The sequence below is a fragment of the Drosophila mojavensis genome, unplaced genomic scaffold (genome assembly GCF_018153725.1).
Source record: "Drosophila mojavensis isolate 15081-1352.22 unplaced genomic scaffold, ASM1815372v1 contig_80, whole genome shotgun sequence".
Lineage (NCBI taxonomy): Eukaryota > Metazoa > Arthropoda > Insecta > Diptera > Drosophilidae > Drosophila > Drosophila mojavensis.
The window spans coordinates 8008414-8022132 of NW_025318906.1; the positions used below are offsets into that span (position 1 = coordinate 8008414).

Genomic DNA, 13719 nt, shown 5'->3' on the forward strand with positions numbered 1-13719 from the left:
TTTTTTTTTTTCTTAGCACAGCACTTGGTTTTTGTATACAACTAACAACCAAATAATATCTAGTTTGTTATTTTTTTTTTACTTTTTTAATATTGTTTTAACAACTTTTGTTTTGTAACTTTCAATTGATAGAAATAAAATTCGTTGTGCGTTCTTCGGACGTTGGAGAGAACGTTTGAATGCAATTAAAAGAGTACGAAAAACGAATTATACAGTTTCTTGATCCCGGTGGTCTCACGCTGACGATGGCTACGTAGTAGGGTGTTTTCAATTTTTAACAGCATTTTGTTGCGCAAATACATATAGCTCGATTGCGATTGATATTCATTAGACATGCGTTGCAGTCGTATTTCAGATTTCTCCATTTATCGTTAAGTTCTTTGACGTTGGGTTACACAAAATTTCAAATTTTGGGGGCGATTGCACAAAAATGTAATTATCTCAATTCCTCCAACTTTTCTCGATCGTTCCCTTCGCTCAGTGCTTGTGGAACGGTTTGGCTTTTTCTGGGCTAGATTTAGCTATCCTTCTCTGTTTTTTTGGTTTTTTAAACCGCTGTCAGATTAATGCAAACATTCTAAGGAGCTTGTGTTTTAAAGCCCTTGCGTGGAAATTAACTGTTACTTGCGAGAGTCTCTATGTCTCGCTCTTTGCTGCTGAATTCTGTAGCTCAACTTAAAAGCTTTGTCTAGGCAGACTGTGTCAGATATTTGACATTCTTAATTATGTGGCGACCAAATGGTTTGGCACTTCTACGACTTCGACTTTTTGTTTTCTAGATGATGATTTGACCAATAAAATTATTGGTTTTTCCTCGCTTATGTAAGACTTGTTGCTGTTGTTGCTGGTGAAACACTGTCACAAGGCGCACATTATAGTCGTTGATTAGAGAATTGGAGCGAACGAATTCTTCATAAATTTGTCAATCAAAATTTCGCATTTGATTTGGCGATTCTTTTGCGACGTTTGCAAACACTTTTGCGCGTTCTTTATCTTACGAAAACACGCACAAATAATAATTTTATATGTATATTATATAGATTTATATAGAATATTTTGTATCTATATTTTTTTTGCTTAGCTTTTTCTTAGACACTGTGAGGCACACAACTATTCCAGACGCGTTACAAATGTATTCTGTTTAGCCGATGAATGTGAAAATCGCTGCAAAGCTTTGCTAATATTTTTTGTAGCTTTTTTTTTTCTTTGCTGCTGCTGCTGTTGCTGCTTCACGTTTAATCGCTGCTCACATAGACGAGAGAGTAACAGCTGCTTTCGTTGTATGCGTATTATTTATAGCAGGCTGTTTCGCATGTGTATGCGTGCGTGCTGTTGGTAGACGGATTTGTTGGTATTGGTGCGCTGATAAAGTTTTTGAAAACCTTCTTTAGGTTTGTATGTGTTGTATTTTGTTATATGAGTGTGCGTAAACTGTTAAATATATTTGCTTGTATTAAGTTTTTTAATTAGAGCCTTTTTTAGGTTTTACACACGTAGACAAAGTCATATAAGTATGTATATGTATATGTTTTTTTTATAAACTGGTTTTCGAACTGCAGCGCTAATTATTTAAATTTGCATAATATATTTGTTTAATCGAGTTTTATGTGTTTATTTAATCGACCGATTTTTATATTTTGCTTGCGCGCAATTTTAAAAATTCAAAGTTTTATATTTTTGTCTTTAAGACGTCCATTAACTGTTTTCTATATATTTCGATTGTTGCCAATTTTTCTTTTTTTTTCAGATTTCTTTTGAAAATATAAATAATTATATTTTTTGATATTTTCTATATGCCGATTTAATTCTGGTTATAGGAGCACTTTTAATCCGACGAAGCGAGGCTTCGAAAAGCCCAAAAAGACGAGCATTTTGTGTGGCCAGAACCTTGGTCGAGCGGCAACCAACACGGACACGAGGTTAAAATATCAATGAGTTGTGAGTATATTCGCCGATAGCGGGAAACTACAGATACCGTTTCAATTACAGTTCCCGAATTCAATGCAAGCCTCAACGCAAAAACCGAGCGAGCCGAGCCGACGACTGCGATGATCAGCAGAGAAAAAAACAGAAAGACGCCAACAAAAAAAAAACGGACACGGGACGGAGAGAGATTGCGACTACGACTGCGACGAGAACTGTTACTGCTGCTGCTGCTGCTGCGGCTACTTTAGCTGATTGTTGATCAAGTTGATTGTCACTTGTTGTGTATGGGATGGATGATGCTGCGACTGCGCTGCTGCTGTCGACGCTGACGGTGACGTTCGCTGCTTTACCAATTGAATACAACGTTCGCGCGCTGTTTGATTTCTGTTGTTGTTGTTGTTGCTGTTGCTGTTTTGGCTTCTGCTGCACTGCTCAGCTGTTTTGCACGTTTTCTTATCTGCTCTTATTTTGGTTGACAGCTGCACTCTTTTGTTGTTTTCGGTTTCTTTGTGCTTCTTTGCTTTTTTTATCAATCACTTATTTCACTTGCACCCGCATCTGAGATGACAATACTAAAAACACAATAGTTATCTCTTTCACACACACGTGCTGCGCACTGGACTCGTAACTAAATCGACTGCTGCTGTTACGTTTCACTGTGAATGCCGTCGCGAACTACACAATAACAAATTAATTATTTCAAATAGAGCGAAATTTTCCTCGATTTATGTTGATTACGCGCGTCGTACTTGCAATTGAATTCAATTCAATTGGCTTTTATGGTTTAGCTTGTCTGTTCTATTGATGTATGTATGTTAGTTTTGATATGCGTGTGTGAGCTGCCCACTCAGAAGCTTTCAATGGCTGCCGATAGCTATTGTTGTTCTCCTTGTTGTTGTTGTTGGCGTTGTCGTTCGCACTTTTGCTGCGCGCGTCGATGACGTATTTTGGTACGCACACGTAATAAAATTGGCACAGGAAAACTGGGAGAGCCTTCAAAAAAGCTCAAACACGATGATTTAGGCTGCGGTGGCGTCGCCGCTACGCGCTCTAATTAAATATTATTTTTTGTATCTTTTTGATTAACAAAAAGCGCCGACGTGTAATTGTTGCTGCTACTGCTGCTGGTTATGTTTATTATTGCTTTTTGTTGTTATCGATGTTGTTATTGGTTTAACGCTTATAAATCTTGTTTTGATGTTTTGATTATTAAAACTCGCACAAAACTTGTGTTTTAGCCGATGGGAGCTAACGTACTGATTTTTGTGAGCGGACGTCACACGCTAATATAAATTTTAGCTCTGACTTTACGCTTACCAGCTGACTGACATGAGCAGCTCTCTCTCACTCTTTCGTGTTCGCTGGCATAAGAGCGTGCGGAACGCTGCTCTTTGCACACGCATAAACAGACTGCCCTTCTCGCACTTGTGCATATGCAAATTGCCTGTGGAATGCAGCATAGAAAAGGAAACTTGTTGTCGTGAAGCACACGAAGGAGCAGGTGGAAGCAGACGTCGCGCTCTCCAGTTCTAAAATTAAATTAAAACGTTTTTCTTTTTCATATATATGTATATTCTTTTTATTTTTTATCGACTGAGCTGCAGTATTAACTGTCAGCGAATTACAGCAACAATTCATAATATCAACAATGAACCTCAACGATCGAGAGAGCAGCAGCGCATAAGAGCAATGACTAAAAGAGCGGTGAGCGGCTACACCTGCCTTCGAGTTCTTTGTTTGGGTGTGAGCATTGACGTTATTCTCACTTGTTATTTATATGTGAAATTGCACATGGTATAGCGTGTGTGAGAGAGAGAGACTGTGGACTGTGCTACTTATGAGCGACGATCAGACGTTAGATTGGCTGTGCCTCAAATTCATAACAAGTAACGGTTTTTATGCTCAAACTATAAGTTAACTTTAATAAAAATTTGTAGGTCGCAAAAAATTGTGCCCGTTGCCTATTGTTTTATTTTATTTTATTGATTTATTTTTGTTTTTAATTTCTTCAGCTAATTTGCAATAATTATTACTTAGCTATGACATTTTTGTGGGCTTGGGGTTTTTGTCTTCTGGTTTCATTCATAAACAGCGTTAACTTATGTGTTAATTAAAAATTTAATTGACAAAGGCAGTTTTCAAAAAGTCGCCGAAATTGCCCGTCTGGTTTCTGAAACATCTTACTGAATCAATACATATACAGATAAAAAAAAAAAAAAAAAAAAAAAAAAAAATTATAAAGCTTTTTTTTTTTTTTTTTTTTGTTCTAAAGTTAACTTTTGATACTTTCCTCCTTGCTCATTTGTCATCAATTGATGGCAATGAGCGATGCCAAATTAAATATTCTTCAATTGTTTTTAAATTGCCATCAATAGCAAGGTTTCAAGTAAAATTAATTTATTTGCACAATGAAAGTCAAAGACGCAATTCGTTGTAATAAAATTGTTCCGCTAAGCTCTCATCTCATCTATAGATATTGATCAGAAAACCGTTTCTTTCATGTTATAAAAAAATAGTTTGACGACTTTGGTCTTAATTAATTTGCCATGTACAAATTTTAGTGGCTTTAATTAGCGGTTGTCAGAAAAAAAAAACTCTTTGCTAATTTATAATAATTAGCATTAATAAATTTTCAATTTAAGACATTTGTTTTCGTATAGCCATTTATAATTTCGACTGCGACATTCAAATAAACAAATTAACCAATGTTAAGTTGAAAACGTGTAGCGTTAGATTGTAGGAAAAATTATGAAATTTAGTTTTATATATACCACAAATTAGACATAAATTTTAAAGCAAACATAGTTTCTTATTATCCAAAGCTTAATAGCAATATTAAAATCTTTTGAATTGCGCGCGCTAATTGTTGCTTGCAACAGCGCGTTTAACAGCACTTTCAGCTAGAAAACGATATGCAGCAAATATATCGATAAGAGTGTAAGCAACTATCGTACACCTGAAGCAAAACAACGCGTTTGCAAAAGAAGGCAAACATCGCAAATAAAATAATGGAACTCTCGCCCATTAATCAAATTGAGGACAGGAAACCATTAATTGCCGACGGCTTGGTGCAAACATCAAATTCACCATTTGAGCAACAGACATCAGCAACTACAACAACAACGACAGCAGCGTCAACGGCGGCGGCGGCGACAGCAGCAGCAACAACAGCAACCACAACAGCGACGACGACCATCTCACAGGAGACGCAAACATCGAACGGCATCGGAATCGGCATCGGCGGACCGCTGACAGTTGATCAGCTGGATATCGAAATATTGCCAATCATTTACGATATTGTGCGCTGGTATGTGTGTGTGTGCGTGTGTGTGTTGCCAAAAAAATAATATTTATATAAAATGCAGCGTCAGCTGCGCAACCAAGAAAATTAAGAAACAAGTAAAACTTAGCTTATATAACAAAAAATTCTTTGCAGCGTGGAAAAGGATCCCTTGGAGAACGCTGCCAAGCTGCGTGAATCGCAGGACTGCAATCATAAGGTGGGCAAACAAATACCCTGTAATTTACTCAATAACTAAATTAAAACTTTACAGATCTTTGAGCTGCAAAAGCGCTTCGAATCAGCGCGTGAGCAAATCAAGCAGCTGCCGGGCATCGACTACAACAAGGAGGAGCAACTGCAGCGCCTGGAACTGTTGCGCAGTCAGCTGAGGCTCAAACAGCAGCTCATACGCAAATACAAGGATACCGAATTTTAGTTAAAGAAAAAAAAAAACACTCTCACCATGGTTCTGCGACTGATATTGCGCTACTTCGCCAACAACGAGCAGCTCATTCAGCGCATGGCTGATAGCTATCCGATGCGGCGAGCTGCTCAGCTGGTCGTTGCGCTGATGTACCGCTCGAAGAGCTTGGCCAGGGAGCAGGGTCTGCACGAGATGACGCCCGAGCGGTTCAAGTGAGTGAAGGCTTTAAATACGAATCTACAATGCCTTTCGACTCAACACATGCACATTCTCCGTTTCTCTCCACAGATCGTTTGTAAACATGTTTAGGAATAATGTTAAACAGGAACTGGAGGGCGTCAAGAAGGAGCTGAAGAATCAGAAAAAATAAATTAATTATTGTAAATTTCTTAGTAATAGGCTATAAACAATTTGGGCATATACATTAAATTACAAGAGTAAGCAAAATGTTTTTTTTGTCAATAAATACCAAGATTTGGTAATTAGCACTGAAGCAGCTGACTTGCTACGTTACTCAATGAAAAAGCAAGTGTCATTGTAGCATAATATAGTTTTACCCAATAGATAAGCTAGTGTCATTGTAGAAGGAATCAGTTTGGTTAACATTTAAAATCTTTAAATTTATTATGTAATTTCATAATTTATAATACAAAACAAAAGTTAGGTATCAAGAAAAATTCACTCAATTTTTTATTAAAAAAAAAAAAAAAATAATTCAATTTTCTTCAGTGATATTTATAATTACGTTTCTCTCAGTGTATATATCTAGCAACTAAATTGAATTTGGCAAACCTTTGTCTTTAGATTGGACGAAAACAAATTAGACATTTATTTATTAGCAAAATTTACACACAAATTGTCACACAGCATACAAAGACGTCTTACCGTGTGCCACCTGTAGCAAAATAGTTATTCTCTTCTCTCTTTGTCTGTGTGTCTCTCTTTCTCTCTTCATCCTCTATGCTCTAATCTCCCTATGCTTATTAGTTTCTCTCTTTAAAGTTAACGGTCGCATGTCTCACATTTAGCACAACCGTCAAAATACGAGCTTAACAACTATCAAATTTTGTGTACAAAAAACTTTTTCCGCTTCCTTCTTTCACTTTCTCTTTTTAAAACAGTTTGTGGATTGAAAATTACGGAGTTTTCTAGTTTTGCATGGTCTCCGGCACGGCATCGAGGGAGCTGGTGCCACCGTTTACGGGCGCCACGGCGGAATTGCTTAGGGGCGGTCGATTGTTGCGTTTCCGCTTGCCGCCTCGACGACTGCCCTCGCGTCGTTCTCCATTCTGTTTGCTGTTGTCCTCGCCATTGTCTTTGCTGCACCCTTGGCCCGCGGCCGAGGAGGACGCGGAGGAGTTGGAGCCCTGGCCATTGTGACGCTGCTGCTGCTGATTGTTGCTACTATTGCTGCTGCCATTGTGTGCCCGCGATTGCATCTTGGCAGGCTTGGGGCGATATGGCGAGGCGGCTGCCTGTGGCATCGGCTGCAGGATGTTGCCCACCGCCTTGGTGCGTCCCTCGCGGAACACCAAACGCTGGCCGGCCCGAATGTACTCCGGCTGTTTGATGAACCGAAACTTTACGCGCGCCTTGTCGCCGGTGCGCAGGCAATCGCAGGACATGCGCACAATCGACGCCGTCTGGCGTATGCTGCCGCAGTGCACCATCGCCTGGTAGCGGGCGGAGATCGTTGTCGGATGATGCAGCACAAGGATTTCGCCTTCGAATTCCCAGCATGCCTGTGGCTTCAGCTCTGGCGCCACCATGACCATGCCCTTGCGCAAATACGTTCGTTTGATCTTCTTCAGCGCAAAGCTCGCCGTCTGGCCACATCGCACACGCTCCACATTCATCCGTTTGCGATGGATACTCTTGATCGTGATGGGCACAAAGGTGCCCACAGCATTCGGCCCTAGCATTAGATTATCGTTTAGCTTAATGGTGCCCTGCAGGCAGGTGCCGGAGACGACGGTGCCGACGCCTGGCACCGAGTACACATCGTCGATCTGGAACTCTGCCGGCAGATTTTCAGAGCCGGCCATGCGTGTGCTCAGCAGATTGAGAAACATTTTGAGCAGCTCCAGATTATCGCCATTCACATTCGACACCTGAAAGATGGGACAGAGGCGTTCGCTGACGAAATTCGTGGCACTCAGCACCACATCGTCCTGGCTGCGCACCACAACGGGCACCTTGCGGCACCCCTGCGACTTGAGCATCTTGAAGAGCAGCTTCATATTGTCCTGCAGCACATTGGGCGGGCACATATCGATCTTAGTGACCACCACGAAGACGGGCACGGCCAACGCCAATGCGAGACCCAAGTGCTCCTTGGTCATGCCAATGATACCAGCATTAGCACCGATCTATAGAACATAACAGTCAGTTACATAAGTAAATAGATATCAAACGGTTTTTCAATCACCATCAGCATGCCAAAGTCGGGCGCATGACCCGTCATGCCAAACACTGTCGTCTTCAGGTATCGCTCGTGCCCCGCCAGATCAATGAACGTGATCACCTTCGATGACTTCTCGCAGATCTTCACCCAATCCAGATGGCCATGATCTGGTTTATTCACCACATTACCGACACCATCGAAGCCGAGTATATCGTTGCCCACCGAGCTAGTGCGTCCGCTTTCAATTTCATGCTTATGCCGGAAGAGACGCTGTCGCGCATGGCCACGTCCATTGTCCAGCTCACCGTGCGTTAGAACGCCCAATAACGTGGACTTGCCGGCGTCCACATTGCCAACAACAGCCACGCTAGAAAAGAAATGGACAACTTAAGATTTGTAGACTTGAAGAATTATTTAAGCCTCGGGCCGTACCGTATCTCCATAAAGTCAGTTGTATCGATATGCTTGCGTATGAGCAACTGCGCCGTTTTGCCCTTCTCCACATTCCGTTCGCGCAGCACTACGAGATCAGCATCTATGGCCGTGGCCAGCTGACGCAGCGTGCGCATCGAAGCCTCAAACTGCTCCACAGTCAGTCCACTGTCCCGGCCATCTATAGAGGGAGTTGATTTACATTATTAGAATATATATATCTGATTACTTATTATATTTTATATATTTTGTTGTCTAGCTCTTGGTCTCTCTTTTGCACTCTCAAGGAGCTTGGGACCGCAAGTCCTCAGTCCTACATGCGTGCGTGTGAGCGAGATAACTCCTGTCTCTCAAAAGCGCTTTCTCAAATTTATATTTGCGCCTAATTAATTAACTAATTGGCCTTTTACTATCGAATTTCTCTTTTTCTGCACCTTGCAGTTATTTTATATAGTTCAACTTACCCTCGCCCACGCCTATTTCGTAGATGGTCTCGCCACAGCTATCAGAGATGCGATCGAGCAGACGCCGCTTGAGCAGCTCCAGCTGCTCCTCATTGGGCGCCACGAGCACATCCTTGCCTCGAATGCTGGAGTAGTCGATGCTTAACTGTTGCGGCTGCTGTGTGGGCACCCCGTCCACGGTGAAAATATTGCTGCGTGCGCTTTTTATGCCCACGCCCACATTTAGGGGCAGCGCTGGTGCGTTCTGTATATTGTTCATGATTGGGTGTCTAACTAAGCTGGGTTACGCTCTATATCCTTGGAATCATTGCCTGACTGTGTGTGTATATGTGTGTGTGTATGTGTACGTGCAAGTTATTTCTGCAAGCAAAACGGAACATAAATTTCATTTAGTAAATGTTTACCACAAAATTGTTAATAGTGTTTTTTATTTTATTGTCATTCCAACCTATCCCACGCCCATTTGCCGTGTTGAGTTCGACGTGGGTTGTGTTTGCATTTCACTTGGGTAATGAGAGGAAACAATGTAAGAAGCTTCGCTTTTATACGAAATGCTGACGAAACTCATTCAGTGAGTGACGCAATAGAGTAGAGAGCATAGTGGATCTTAGTTGCTTGAGTGGGAGGGAGAGATCGCCAGGAAGTTTGCATTGCGGTGGGAAAAAAGAGTGCAACTACATGTTGCTGCGAAAGTCCCCCCAAAAGGAGAATGTACGCAAGAATTATTGCATCAGTTTCGAGCGAATGAGAGACCTAGTTGAGGCGCTTGAATTTTCATTCGTATGCGAAATAACCGTTACAGCGAACACCACATGCATAAAAATTATAGTAAAGCGACAGCAGTTGAGGCGAATGGGTGACAGTTTCACTCAAATACGAAATAGCCGTTATTGTAAGCGCTGCAGACAGAGCGACGACAACGACATTGCCAGAGAACAAGCAGCTAAGCAGCAGCAGCAGCTGGGGACAGTTGAAAATCAGCTGTTCTCGCATAAAGATGACTAGCCAATGGAGCTAGGGGCACATGTACGGATATGCGCGTGTGTGTATTTCTCTCTATATGTGTGTATGTTTGGCAAAGCATAAGACGCTGTTTGTTTATTTTGGTTTTCTTTCGCTGCTAGTTTATGTAAGCCATTTTTGTTGACGTACACAAATAAAAAAGCTCAAACATTGTTTTTGCACTTTTGTTTGCCGTTTCTAATTTTTTCTGTGCCCCTAAACAAAAATGCGAAAACAATTTATTTATAGCGCCCACACGTACGAGTATATGTAGATATATTATGACAAAGTCAAAACAACAATTAATTCTTGCGCCTTTTCTTTTGTTGTGCTTTCTGGCATTTGTTTTGTGCCATTGAATAACAAACTGTAGATCAGCTGGGTGGAAATAGATGTATTCAGATGCATCTTGGATGCATATGAAAATCAACTACGTGGGTCCGTCCAAATTGCAATTAAAAAGTGAAAGGGTTGTTTCATTTTTTTGTTGATTCCACAAACTCCTGTTGCGGGCTTTTGGGCTTCTGTATGAACCCCCGCCAAGTTTTTCTTCGTCATTTTTTAATTACTTACAGTTCATGCAGCACTTTGTCGTATTTGCTGTTGCCGTTGTACTTCGCACTAAGCACATTGAATTTGGATAAAAGTGCACTAATATAACATTAATGAGTACATAATTAGTACATGACTACGAATTGTTTTTCGTCTGTCCAAGCCACGTACGATTTTGTAGCGTTGCCAGCGCGCCAAAATATACGGTGGCAATACTACATGGAACTTATCGATAGCAAATAAATTTCAATCGACTATCGTTATTTAAGCAGACCGCAAAATTTTAAGTGATGAAAAGGGGAAGTGGTTAATATTCTAAAAACCACAATTCTAAAAACCACAAGAGAGATTAACATGAATTAACATTATTTTGATTAGTTATTAGTTAGCTTATGATTAATTTAATTTTGTATTTTCGTCGCTGCGGTTTTTTCTTATAGCATTGACACTATTTGATAAGCATTCTTTATTGCTAGAACCTTCGGAATTATTTTATAAATTGTGTAATTTGTAATTAAATGAACATGGTTATGATTCACGGCGAATTTAAATGAGAACACAAATTTTGCTCGCACTCACACACAGTTGTTTGTATCTATGGATGTGTGCAAGTGCGCAAATATATTTTTCACCTTTGCCTTTTTGCTCACTTTATTATGTTGTTATATATATATTTTCCTGATAAGTTGCAATCATTTGCCAATTCTATACTTGAAGTTTCCATTAGTATTTGCAGCGACGTAATTGTCATTTAACTTAAGCGATTTTAGAATTCAAAGTTCTTTAAACTTCCAAACAGCTGTGCACAGAGAGCGAAATGCCAAAAATTTCAATGTCAACAAGTTTTTTTTTCTTGTCTGCCGCGTGCTAATACTGCTGCTTCTTCACACTGCCGGTCAAGCCATTCGCACCTTCTCGCTCTCCAGCACAAAAGGCGTTGCTAGGCATAATGGTATGGCACACACACACACACACATACACTCGGAGTCAAACATTGATGTAAATATGCGTGCACGTGTGTGTGTGTGTGCTCGTATCGCCGGCATAGCATGAGTTATGCAAGCCAGAAATAAATGTCTTACAAAATGAATGAGTTTTATTTTTACAGTTCTTTTTTAATATATATATATGTATGATAGCCTAAAAAAATAGTTTAAAAATTATAAAAATGTTTTTAACAATTTTGGTACAATTTTTATCGTGTTGCATCATTCGTAGTGATTTAATCCAAAAGCGTTATATGTGAATGGGTGTGTGTGTATGGCAGAGTGTCTGTGTGAATATGTTAGGGCGGGCGGGCCACAAAAGTCAGCTGAAGTTGTCTGGCTTTGTTCTTTAAATACATATGCATGTAAATATCATATGTAATAATGCTCAGCCAATTAGGGGTGGGATGGGGAAAACATAATGCTAATGCTAAAAATATATTTAACATGCTTTCCTTCCTATTCGGTTGCTGCTCCCGCGCACACAACTGGCAATGACTTCTCTGGAGTGTTTTCTTTTTTGTCGTCTTCGTCCATCACTTCGCATATGCATTCATTCACAATATAAGTCTGTGTGTGTGTATATATGGAGAAACTGTAAAACTATGAATTTGTATATGTACATACATACATTATGAATTTATATATAGAAACATATATATGTTGTCTGTGGGTGGCAAAACAAGGGACTGCGGCGGCATATTGATGTGAGTGGAAACGGACATGCTTTCATTTTTAGTTTAGTGGAAACGGGCTTGTTTTTTTTTTTTTGTGTAGTGGAAACGTGCTTTAATCGCTTTGCAAATACATTTTTGTTGTACATTTTTAGTTGTTGTTGTTACTGCTACGGCGCGCTTCCAACTATAACTAATTTATTTAGTTGATTTTATAATTTTTTTGTTGTTTAAGTTTTGAAAATACCCTTAATATATTAATATAATTATTATATTTTATGTGTTCTGTTCTCAGCGCTCACTTGGGATGCCTTTATTTGTTGTATAGTAATTTGTTTTCTTTGTGTGTGTGTAAGGTCTGGGTGTGTGTGTGTGTGTATGTGTAGCATGACCCCCATTTGAAAAGAAGTAGTTGTAATTGTCGTCCACTTGCTTCTACTTCTGTTCGTATGTATGTGTGTGTTTTTCGTTTTTAATGCGTTCGTGTGTGTGTGTATGTGTGTTGTGTAGGTTGATTGGCTGGGTTTAGGCAGATGCTGCAACTTCACCAGATTTCTTGGCGGCATCAGCAGTGGCGGTTCCAGCAATGGCTACCTCCTCAAAGTTCTCAACCAGATCGGGCACATCATCGTCGCCGGCATCCGCCGATGCACCAGCACCGACACCAGCCGCACCGCCGCCAGCCGCATTGCTCTTGCTGGCAATCTCAGAGGCAATCTTCTTCAGCTGATTGATGTCCTGGGGACCCAATTGCGTGAGAATGCCGGGCAACATCTCAGAGATCGTCTTATTCTCGCCATGGCCGGTAATGGCGAACGTGTTGGTTGGTAGCGATGCCTGCGCCTTTGGGTTGTTGAAGTGGATGACGGTTCCATCGTTTTTGATAATATTCACTTCCTCAATGCCGGGTATGGTATTGACCGATAGCTTTTTCAACGATGACTGCAACTTCTTGTCATCAGTGGCCGGGGTCGAGTGCACAATCTTCTTCTTGCGACGTGGGGTACCCTTGCCGCCAATGCGCACCTGCGCCTGCAACTTCTTCAGCTTTTCTGGATTCATTTCTGTAAGAGACACACACAAGGCAGAGCGCGCGCACAAATACACACAATTGCCCAAAGAAAATGTTGCACAATGTTTAGTTTTTTGGGGAAAATTTTTGTTGTTGAGTTTGTAATGTTATGAAATATACTGTTGAAATTACTTTGATATTACTATAATTTAGCACAGAGCTTAGCCCGAAAAACACGTGCGCCCAGTTGTACTCAAATGTCAAAAAGAAATCGCCATGATAAAAATGGCAAAGCAGTATGTATAAGGGAGTAGTACTGTTAACAAACACTAAACTCGGTGTTTCATATCGATGAAATGTGCTTAACTCAATAAAAATGGCTAAGCGCTTATTGTTTAGGCTTCAAGAATATACAAAAAATTTATTTTAATTTATATTGAAGAGAAAACAATAAATTTTCTCATTAAATTCGTGATTTTTTCAGTTTTCTTTGCCCACCAACTATCGATAGGCAATCAGCTGTTTTTGTGGCTACTAAACACAGCGCGCCAATTAAGTGT

At 40.4% G+C, this 13719-nt stretch overlaps 5 protein-coding genes across 7 annotated transcripts; 2 read left to right on the plus strand and 3 right to left on the minus strand.

Moving 5' to 3' along the window:
- Positions 1-125: 125 nt before the first annotated feature.
- LOC116804174 lies at positions 126-1704 on the minus strand. The gene has a single exon (XM_032730674.2). It carries the CDS (start codon positions 363-365, stop codon positions 186-188), a length of 180 nt encoding a protein of 59 aa, XP_032586565.1. The 5' UTR covers positions 366-1704; the 3' UTR covers positions 126-185.
- A 3153-nt stretch (positions 1705-4857) lies between these two features.
- LOC6579074 (mediator of RNA polymerase II transcription subunit 9) lies at positions 4858-5645 on the plus strand. The gene is made up of 3 exons (XM_002004935.4): positions 4858-5233; positions 5363-5426; positions 5481-5645. The coding sequence occupies exons 1-3, from the start codon at positions 4935-4937 to the stop codon at positions 5643-5645; spliced, it is 528 nt and encodes a 175-aa protein (XP_002004971.3). The 5' UTR covers positions 4858-4934.
- A 27-nt stretch (positions 5646-5672) lies between these two features.
- Positions 5673-6080, plus strand: LOC6579075 (protein NCBP2AS2 homolog). The gene is made up of 2 exons (XM_002004936.4): positions 5673-5845; positions 5922-6080. Exons 1-2 carry the CDS (start codon positions 5673-5675, stop codon positions 6001-6003), a joined length of 255 nt encoding a protein of 84 aa, XP_002004972.1. The 3' UTR covers positions 6004-6080.
- Positions 6081-6232: 152 nt separating this feature from the next.
- Positions 6233-10689, minus strand: LOC6579076 (GTP-binding protein 1). 2 transcript variants are annotated; one of them, XM_015163469.3, is made up of 5 exons: positions 10509-10689; positions 8934-9293; positions 8470-8650; positions 8062-8404; positions 6233-8002 (listed from the first exon to the last, which is right to left on the minus strand). In XM_015163469.3, exons 2-5 carry the CDS (start codon positions 9190-9192, stop codon positions 6782-6784), a joined length of 2004 nt encoding a protein of 667 aa, XP_015018955.1. In that variant the 5' UTR covers positions 9193-9293; positions 10509-10689; the 3' UTR covers positions 6233-6781. The 2 variants fall into 2 exon arrangements, with proteins under 2 accessions (XP_015018955.1, XP_002004973.1); XM_002004937.4 differs by lacking the exon at positions 10509-10689 and adding an exon at positions 9382-9451.
- Positions 10690-12430: 1741 nt separating this feature from the next.
- LOC6579077 (transcription factor BTF3 homolog 4) lies at positions 12431-13460 on the minus strand. 2 transcript variants are annotated; one of them, XM_015163470.3, is made up of 2 exons: positions 13352-13460; positions 12431-13211 (listed from the first exon to the last, which is right to left on the minus strand). In XM_015163470.3, exon 2 carries the CDS (start codon positions 13207-13209, stop codon positions 12673-12675), a length of 537 nt encoding a protein of 178 aa, XP_015018956.1. In that variant the 5' UTR covers positions 13210-13211; positions 13352-13460; the 3' UTR covers positions 12431-12672. The 2 variants fall into 2 exon arrangements, with proteins under 2 accessions (XP_015018956.1, XP_002004974.1); XM_002004938.4 differs by having other exon boundaries at positions 13363-13430.
- Between the last annotated feature and the right edge of the window lie 259 nt (positions 13461-13719).

Bases quoted from the DNA above. Each gene is read 5' to 3' on its own strand.
- LOC6579076 (XM_015163469.3), bottom strand. From the start codon at position 9,192: ATGAACAATATACAGAACGCACCAGCGCTGCCCCTAAATGTGGGCGTG. The intron at 8,651-8,933 runs GTAAGTTGAACT...CTCCCTCTATAG, and splicing joins CGAAATAGGCGTGGGCGAGG to ATGGCCGGGACAGTGGACTG. The intron at 8,003-8,061 runs GTGATTGAAAAA...TATGTTCTATAG, and splicing joins CCGACTTTGGCATGCTGATG to ATCGGTGCTAATGCTGGTAT.
- LOC6579075 (XM_002004936.4), top strand. From the start codon at position 5,673: ATGGTTCTGCGACTGATATTGCGCTACTTCGCCAACAACGAGCAGCTC. The intron at 5,846-5,921 runs GTGAGTGAAGGC...TTCTCTCCACAG, and splicing joins ATGACGCCCGAGCGGTTCAA to ATCGTTTGTAAACATGTTTA.
- LOC6579074 (XM_002004935.4), top strand. From the start codon at position 4,935: ATGGAACTCTCGCCCATTAATCAAATTGAGGACAGGAAACCATTAATT. The intron at 5,234-5,362 runs GTATGTGTGTGT...AATTCTTTGCAG, and splicing joins ATTTACGATATTGTGCGCTG to CGTGGAAAAGGATCCCTTGG. The intron at 5,427-5,480 runs GTGGGCAAACAA...AAAACTTTACAG, and splicing joins CGCAGGACTGCAATCATAAG to ATCTTTGAGCTGCAAAAGCG.
- LOC6579077 (XM_015163470.3), bottom strand. From the start codon at position 13,209: ATGAATCCAGAAAAGCTGAAGAAGTTGCAGGCGCAGGTGCGCATTGGC.
- LOC116804174 (XM_032730674.2), bottom strand. From the start codon at position 365: ATGGAGAAATCTGAAATACGACTGCAACGCATGTCTAATGAATATCAA.